This window comes from Carassius auratus, unplaced genomic scaffold (assembly GCF_003368295.1).
Source record: "Carassius auratus strain Wakin unplaced genomic scaffold, ASM336829v1 scaf_tig00023751, whole genome shotgun sequence".
In the NCBI taxonomy this organism is placed as follows: Eukaryota; Metazoa; Chordata; class Actinopteri; order Cypriniformes; family Cyprinidae; genus Carassius; species Carassius auratus.
Genome location: NW_020525296.1, coordinates 610,872 through 620,575, shown reverse-complemented (window position 1 = coordinate 620,575; position 9,704 = coordinate 610,872). Strand labels below are relative to the sequence as shown.

Sequence of the window (9,704 nt, the reverse complement as noted above, 5' to 3'; positions counted from 1 at the left end):
CAGTGGTTTTCAAAATGTTTGTGGTCACGCTCTCCTTTAAACCTATAAAAAAAAATGTACCCCCCCCCCCAAATCACCATCTCAGGTCAGACTACCAAATAATTTCACTAAACATTAGAACATGACATACAGCCAGGTATAGTGATCCACACTCAGAATTCGTGGTCTGCATTTAGCCCATCCAAAGTACACACACTGCAGTGAACACACACGGAGCAGTGGGCAGCCATTTATGCTGCAACACCCGGGAGCAGTTGGAGGTTCTGTGTCTTGCTCAAGGGCACCTCAGTTTTGGTATTGAATGTTAAGAGATGACTGTACATTCACCCCCCCCCCCCCCCCCTACCTACAATTCCTTCTCAAGACAAAATGAAAAATCTGTGCTTTTTTAAATAATAAAATAAAATAAAAACTATAGGGGACAAAAACACCTGCATCACTTGAGACATTGAAAAATAGCATTTTCATGTTTTTATTTTTATTTATTAAATAATCTTTTGTGGGTTTCATGCTGTCCGTTAAGGTATAGGACACACACAATCTTCCCTCCTCACCAAAAAAATTAAACCCAACGCAAGCAGCAAAATACAGTAGAACCCATCATAATCAGTGACACTGGATGAGGCGAGGCATAACGCAACAAAACCCAACATTAAACTGATGGCTTGTTCTATTAATGACGTGCTGACACAAATTTTAAATGATTTGCAATGGTCGCTAAATAATTTCATACTGTTGAAAAGAATAAGAAAATTACTAAACTAAACAACACATGCTGTATAAAAATGTGATGTGCATGATTGTATACAAATAGTAGAATGATGGCTGTTTGCTTTAGAATATTCTTGCATGTTCAAATCAAAATGTCAAATAAAGCTAAACTGTAAAAAAGAGGTTCACCATCATAACATCAGGTACACTTCACAATGAGGTTCAGTTCAATGAGTAATCAATTGATGCATTAGGAATCATAAATTAAAAATGAACAAATGTTTTTTTATTTTATTTTTATTTTTTTACAGCATTTATTGATCAAGGTTAATTTATTAATTTTCTGCACTTTCTGCTACATGAATAGGTTCTTTCAAATCCCATGTTGTTAATTGTTTATTGATACCTGAAATATTAACTACTGTTATTAGACCGTAGTTAATATTTGTTATCTGTAATATAAAGCTAAGTGACTTTTAATCAATGAACAGATAATTTACACAGTAGCAATAACACAAACAAAACAAACTGTGAAAACAATATGAATATGGTGAACTCCAGATGACCAGCTCAGTAACAGTCGGGATCTGTATGAGCTTCCACTATGTTGGTACGTGAATTGCTCATGTCTGTTCCTGCTTGTGGTCCATTTGTGCTGTTGCTCAGATTTTCTTTTTTCTTCTTACTACATGTCTTGCCACAAGTGCTGAGGAAGGTCAGGAACACAGGTATGAATGCGATGCCATGGATGGCTCCAAACAGAATAACTAAGAACATGATTTTGAAGAAGGTCCTGAAGATGTAGCTTTTAGCAGCCGCAAGCACCACCACACCTGCGATAGTGGACACAGCTCCCTGAACTATTGGATAGCCCAGTTTAGTAATGGCATCTGTGGCTTTCTTATTCAGGGATGATTTTTCACTTGACACAAAAGCATAGGATATGTGAGCAGAGAAGTCCACAGAAAACCCTATACAGATAACAAGATTAATCATAGACACAGAGTCTAAACTAACATCCCATAATGCCATGAAACCGGCCACTCCCACAATGACAGATGCAATGGCAAACGTCACCCAGAGAGAGCAGAGTGGATTTGGGATCAGCAGGAGTGAAATGGCTAACATCAAGCATGTAGCAACTACTATATTTTGGATTGTATTAGCGATGATGACGGCATATTGGTCAAAATAGATGAATGCAGGGTGGTACACTATCAGATCCACAGGCGTCTGCAACTTCCCACATTCATCTGCAGTTTCTCTAAATGCATTCAGCATGTTCTTCTCATCAATCGCTGTGCGGATGTTCACCGTCTGAACGAACATACGTGATGCAATAATTTGATTGTTAGTGAAATTGACATCTTGGCTAAAACCAGAATAATTAAGAAATGCAGTTAAATGGCTTTTGAATTGTGTTTCATTGTTTACATCAAAACCTGAATTCATCCCAAGCTGCACATATACATGAAGCCAAGAAATAGGTGGAATGTCTGAATCTGCCATTGTCAGATTTTGAACATTATCCAAACAAAAGTCAAGACTTTTACGAGCAGTTGGGTTCCAGTACTGAAAATGCTCATCCTTTATAACTAACATGACATTAGGACCAAAATCAGAGAAGAATTCATCCTCATTGTCATAGTAATCTCCAACATATGAGCCATCTGCCGCTAAATGTTTCAGATCCAACCCTTCCTGTATTTGGAAGCACCCGTAGATACTGACTGCTAAATACCCGGCATAGATTAGACACACAAGCACCTTAACCCACACTCTTGTAAGAAAAGGACCGTAATAGTTTTTAAAGAATGAATCCATTGGCATTTCAAACTCCTTACGTGTGTTTATATCATAAGCTCCACCAATACAACACCCTTTGGCATCACCACTGGCTTCTTCTGGGACTCTCATGCAGGTCAGCCAGTGTCTGTTGCCTTTCTCTCGTCTCCCATTGTATGCAAGGCATGCGCCAAAGAAGGTGATGTTGAAGACGTAGCAGAACAGAAGAGCTGTGCTGGTGTACATGCAGAAAGACTGAACGGAGCGGAACGGCGTCAGGAGGCCGATGTAGAACGCCAGCACATCCGTCAGTGTGGTGATAGTGATGGACACGCCAGCCTCCTTATACGTCTCTGCTAAGCGAACTTCAACAGCTTTATCAACTTCAGTCTTCTGCCAGCAGGAGATCATTATGAACATGTCGTCAACACCAACACCTGCAGGAAAGCAGAGACTGTGAGCCTTTCAGCATCAGTTGTGAGATGCCAATAGGTGATGAAATTAATGAATGTTATAGACCAAGAATCAGAAACGGAGCTGTGGCCACGGTCATGGCAAACGGCATCCCGCAGAACAGCAGCAGTCCAAAGCTGGCCAACACGGCCAACCCGACAGAGACGACGCCAAACGCTGCCACCCACACCTTCGTCCTGACACAGTCTAACCTGTTTACAGAGACATGCTGTAGGGATAAATACACCTAATGACAGGTCACGTGCTTATTTCACACATTTTTTATACTTCACAATACCTTAAACAAGACAGAATTGAAATGGTAATGGCCAGGAAATATGTAACAGAGAAGAGAGGGATCACAGAGTCTGAATTGGTCTCAAACTCATTTTGTCTTGATATTGATGTAAAATAAGACACATGGACCTGTAGAAATGAAAAATTCTGTATAAGTACTGTATACATAAATGTGTTCATTGTGTGGAAGAACAATACAAAACAATTATGGCAAATTATGACAGGACATGACAAGACAAAAAAACAAGCAAATATATGTGTTCAGTGCATTATCTCAGTATATTAGAATTGCTACGTAAATGACTATTGGTGCTGACTTATTAAATATGAATTGATAAATGTCAAATGAGTTTAACTGAGTTTAACCATTTAAACAAACAATTAATCATCTGTATGGATATAGATATAACTCACAATCATTATTTATTTATTTTTACTCACCGTTTTCTGTTGTGTATAGTTTGACAGGAGTTTTAGAAAGCCATTGAGCCACTCAGAATTTTCCATTGTCTTCTCCTCATCTAGGAAATAAAAAAGCCTGACCGCTTTTGCACTGGATATCTCTGAGCTATCCTGCTTTAACTGTACACCGCCGATAATTGTTCCCAAAAACATGCCATTATTCATCGGATATGTTATGGCTGAAGAAACGATTTGAGTAGCATTGTAATTTATAATTTCTAAAATTGGATTTGACATACAGTTTCCATTGGTTTTAGCACAAAGATTTTTAAAAGTGTTTCCGGTTGTTATATTTTTTACTTGTCTGTCTAACTCTAAAATGTCAATAAAAGCTGTTTCAGTTAATATATTTTCTTCACGGAAGCCTGTGATTATCAAAGAGCCATATGTTCCCTCAGACGTGAGCCGTAACTGAGAAAACTCTTCAGATTGTGGGAAATTTTCCACCACAATCGCCCTCTCCAGCTTGGCAGGTCCATTGACGGGTGTGAACTGGTCTTCAATATCATTTGCCTCCCTTTCCTGAAGAAAGATAAAACCGGCTCCAAGGCCAGCAGCTACAAATAAAGGTAATAAAAGAAACACGTATGGATATCTACCAACAACACTTCCAAACTTTTGAAAGACCAGAGACAGAGGCCTTTCGATGCAGTCGGTTTTACACTTCGCCATACTCCAGACACACTTCAGCAGTGAATGCCTTGCTCTTTTACATTACCTCTGTCTACAGTCACTCAGTGATGTCAGGAGCTGAACACTAACAACTCATTTGTTACACATTAACAAATTAATGGTTATTTATTAACAGACTTTATCTTTACCACCTGCCTTCGTTATCAGTGTCAGAAAAAAAAAAAACTTCTTTAAAAGGCGTTATTTAATTTATGGGCTTTTTTTTTTTTTTACTCTAACAGGAACATATTTTTTGTTAAGCATATAAGCCTATTAAACATTCAGTGTATCATCCTTGTAAATGAAATGCTTCACTTATTTGAATAATTAAATAATGTTCTGTTAATAATTTACAGTTGTTCCTCCATGAGCACTTGATGAGCCTGACTCACAAGCAAGAATAAGCAAAGTGAAAAATGCGCAGTTGTTCGCTCTTTATACTTGAAGTTAAATTATAACTCTTACTTGAATATACCAGGTGATTTAGATTTACAATTTTAGTTTACTTAATCTGTTTTTAGAGAAAACAATCTGTGTTCAGTCTACTTCAGTTAAAACCTTTAAAACCAGCAAACTGGGACTTCCGGTATGCCTCGTGGTGAATAGACGCGGTTGGAAGTCGCTCCGTGAATACTCATTCCTTTTCTTTTCAGTAGTGCTATTTATTTCAGCGACCAAGCTGCTAAAGCTAATGCTACCACTTCAGTACAGGTGGAGGAAGAGATAACTTCCTTGAAGAAGCCAGCTTCCTTGAAGGACTTAATTTCATCTACCATCCATTCAGAAATCTCTACACTACAGTCTGAATTTTGTCAATCAAATGTTTTAATGGCGGAGTTCAATATGAGGGGTGGTGGCCAGCTTGAAAAGAAGTCATATATAGCCACACCTTTATATAATGTAATTCAAGGTAATTTGGGGAATAGTATGTTAATCTAAAAATGTATATTGATGTAATTTTTATTGGTACACTTTATCTATTCAGGGGACATCATAGCTCACCTGTCTCTATCAGAAATGTCCTGTTCACTTTCTTACAGTTACACACCTAGTTAAGTAGGGGTGCTCCGATCACGATCGGCCGATCGTTATGCGCATCTCGTCAGTAAAGCCGGTTATTTAATCAGCGGTTAATTCCATCAGGTGCGTGATTTCACATAGAGCAGCTGTTACTACACAGAGCCATTGTTAATAGAGAAGATGCGCAAATCCATTTCATTTTAAGCGTTTATTGGCGCATCTTCTCAGTTAACAACGGCTCTAATCCTGGCTAAGATTCTCTCTCTAAGGTTGGAATCTCTTATTCAAGACATGATTCATCTGAACCAAACTGGTTTTATAAAAAGCAGACAAAGCTTATTTAACCTTAGAAGGCTGATGAACATTTATACCTCATCAGACTCCTACATGCCAGAAGCCTAGTCTCTCTTCATGCAGAGAAAGCTTTCGACCATGTTGAGTGGGACTATTTATTTTATACATTAAATAAAAAAAAATGGGTTTGGTGATAAATTTGTGTCCTGGGTAAAACTTCTATATTCTTCCACTGTGGCATCAGTAAAAATGAATGGTATTAGTTCTGAATATTTTTCTCTTCACCGTGGAACAAGACGGTTGCCCCCGTGTCCCCAATTTTGTTTGCTGTAGCTATAGAACCTTTTGCAATCTCTTCAGATTCAGATATCTTTACTAGTCCCCAAAGGGGCAATTCAGTTCCACAGCCAACCCATCCAATAAGGCTATTAGTACACAATAATATAAGAATTATAAAGTTAAAATGTATACAACGATCACACCCTAACACACACATACAGCACAACACACACATTCACCTGCCAGTGACAGAACAAAGCAGTGGAATCCAAGAGCCATTTATATAGTTATGAGTTCTCATACAAGAATCTTATAGCAGAGGGAAGGAATGAGTTTGCATAACGATTCGTTTTCCGTATTGGCACATAATACCGCCGACCTGACTGCATGAGCACAAATCCATACATGATCTGGTTGGCACAGTATTCTATCTGCTTTTTGGACCACTCTTTTTTTCCAGAGAGAACAGAGATCTTTTAATTGGGTACCAGTAATTTTTGAGCATACTTTAACAATGTCGTTCAAACTCTTTTTGTCTTTCACAGCTAAACCATTAAACCAACCCAAGAAAGAAAAAGTTAATAGACTCTCAATGAATGCCTGATAAAATGTGCATACATTTTTTTACAAACCCCAAAGAAGTTCAACTTCCTCTTCTTTGGTTTGCTCGCTTAATAATGCTATCAGTGTTCTCTCTGAAATTCAAGTGTGAGTCAAATACTGTGCCCAAATACTTGTATGTTTGAACCACTTGAACACCTTCATTATGTATTACACTCAGTTTAGGTTCGTAACTAACCTTCCCAAAATCTATTATCAATTCTTTTAGTCTTTGACACATTTAAGTCAAGGAGACTGTCATCGTTTTTTTAAGTTATCTTCCTGATGTATCCGAATTCCTTAGCATATCCAAAACCTCAGAACAACTTGATGATATAACAGAAACTATGGACTCTCTCTTTTCTAGCACTTTAAATACAGTTGCTCCTTTACGCTTAAGGAAGGTTAAGAAAACAGTTTGACACCATGGTATAATGAGCATACTCGCACCCTAAAGAGAGCAGCCCGAAAAATGGAGCGCAGCTGGAGGAAAACAAAACTAGAGGTATTTCGTATTGCTTGGCGGGAAAGTAGCATATCCTATAGAAAAGCATTAAAAACTGCTAGATCTGATTACTTTTCTTCTCTTTTAGAAGAAAACAAACATAACCCCAGGTATTTATTCAATACAGTGGCTAAATTAACGAAAAATAAAGCCTCAACAAGTGTTGACATTTCCCAACACCACAACAGTAATGACTTTATGAACTACTTTACTTCTAAAATCGATACTATTAGAGATAAAATTGCAACCATTCAGCCGTCAGCTACCGTATCATATCAGACAGTGCACTATAGACCCCCTGAGGAACAGTTCCACTCATTCTCTACTATAGGAGAGGAAGAATTGTATAAACTTGTTAAATCATCTAAACCAACAACATGTATGTTAGACCCTATACCATCTAAGCTCCTAAAAGAGGTGCTTCCAGAAGTCATAGGTCCTCTTCTGACTATTATTAATTCCTCATTGTCATTAGGATATGTCCCCAAAACCTTCAAACTGGCTGTTATTAAGCCTCTCATAAAAAAGCCACAACTTGACCCCAGAGAACTTGTTAATTATAGACCAATCTCGAATCTCCCTTTTCTGTCCAAGATACTAGAAAAGGTGGTATCCTCACAATTATATTCCTTCTTAGAGAATAATGGTATATGTGAGGATTTCCAGTCAGGATTTAGACCGTATCATAGTACTGAGACTGCTCTCCTTAGAGTTACAAATGATCTGCTCTTATCATCTGATCGTGGGTGTATCTCTCTATTAGTTTTATTGGATCTTAGTGCTGCGTTTGACACAATTGACCACAACATTCTTTTGCATAGACTTGAACACATTGTTGGCATCAGTGGAAGTGCATTAGCATGGTTTAAATCGTACTTATATGACCGCCATCAGTGAATGTTCGTAGCAGTGAATGAATATGTATCATATCGATCACAAGTGCAGTATGGAGTACCTCAAGGCTCAGTACTAGGGCCGCTACTCTTCACGCTTTATATGTTACCCTTGGGAGATATCATCAGGAAACATGGTGTTAGTTTTCACTGTTATGCTGATGATACGCAGCTCTATATTTCCTCGCAGCCTGGTGAAACACACCAATTTGAAAAACTAATGGAATGCATAGTCGATATAAAAAATTGGATGACGAGTAATTTCTTACTGCTAAATTCAGAAAAAACAGAGGTGTTAATCATAGGGCCTAAAAACTCTGCTTATAATAAACTAGAACACTGTCTAAGACTTGATGGTTGCTCTGTCAATTCTTCGTCATCAGTTAGGAACCTAGGTGTGCTACTTGATCGCAATCTTTCCTTAGAAAGCCACGTTTCTAGCATTTGTAAAACTGCATTTTTCCATCTCAAAAATATATCTAAATTACGGCCTATGCTCTCAATGTCAAATGCAGAAATGTTAATCCATGCATTTATGACTTCAAGGTTAGACTATTGTAATGCTTTATTGGGTGGTTGTTCTGCACGCTTGGTAAACAAACTACAGCTAGTCCAAAATGCAGCAGCAAGAGTTCTTACTAGAACCAGGAAGTATGACCATATTAGCCCGGTCCTGTCCACACTGCACTGGCTCCCTATCAAACATCGTATAGATTTTAAAATATTGCTTATTACTTATAAAGCCCTGAATGGTTTAGCACCTCAGTATTTGAATGAGCTCCTTTTACATTATACTCCTCTACGTCCGCTACGTTCTCAAAACTCAGGCAATTTGATAATACCTAGAATATCAAAATCAACTGCGGGCGGCAGATCCTTTTCCTATTTGGCGCCTAAACTCTGGAATAACCTACCTAACATTGTTCGGGAGGCAGACACACTCTTGCAGTTTAAATCTAGATTAAAGACCCATCTCTTTAACCTGGCATACACATAACATACTAATATGCTTTTAATATCCAAATCCGTTAAAGGATTTTTAGGCTGCATTAATTAGGTAAACCGGAACCGGAAACACTTCACATAACACCGTACTTTCTACATCATTAGAAGAATGGCATCTACGCTAATATTTGTCTGTTTCTCTCTTGTTCCGAGGTCACCGTGGCCACGAGATCCAGTCTGTGTCCAGATCAGAGGGTCACTGCAGTCACCCGGATCCAGTACGTATCCAGACCAGATGGTGGATCAGCACCTAGAAAGGACCTCTACTGCCCTGAAAGACAGCGGAGACCAGGACAACTAGAGCCCCAGATACAGATCCCCTGTAAAGACCTTGTCTCAGAGGAGCACCAGGACAAGACCACAGGAAACGGATGATTCTTCTGCACAATCTGACTTTGCTGCAGCCTGGAATTGAACTACTGGTTTTCGTCTGGTCAGAGAAGAACTGACCCCCCAAATGAGCCTGGTTTCTCCCAAGGTTTTTTTCTCCATTCTGTCACCGATGGAGTTTCGGTTCCTTGCCGCTGTCGCCTCTGGCTTGCTTAGTTGGGGTCACTTCATCTACAGCGATATCATTGACTTGATTGCAAATAAAAACAGACACTATTTCAACTGAACAGAGATGACATAACTGAATTCAATGATGAACTGCCTTTAACTATCATTTTGCATTATTGAGACACTGTTTTCCAAATGAATGTTGTTCAGTGCTTTGACGCAATGTATTT

The 9,704-nt window shown here is 38.6% G+C and overlaps 1 protein-coding gene across 1 annotated transcript; it reads right to left on the bottom strand.

Moving 5' to 3' along the window:
- Positions 1 to 480: 480 nt before the first annotated feature.
- Positions 481 to 4,415, bottom strand: LOC113077995 (patched domain-containing protein 3-like). Its single transcript, XM_026250266.1, has 4 exons — positions 3,688 to 4,415; positions 3,248 to 3,375; positions 3,016 to 3,161; positions 481 to 2,933 (listed from the first exon to the last, which is right to left on the bottom strand). The coding sequence occupies exons 1-4, from the start codon at positions 4,378 to 4,380 to the stop codon at positions 1,282 to 1,284; spliced, it is 2,619 nt and encodes an 872-aa protein (XP_026106051.1). The 5' UTR covers positions 4,381 to 4,415; the 3' UTR covers positions 481 to 1,281.
- Between the last annotated feature and the right edge of the window lie 5,289 nt (positions 4,416 to 9,704).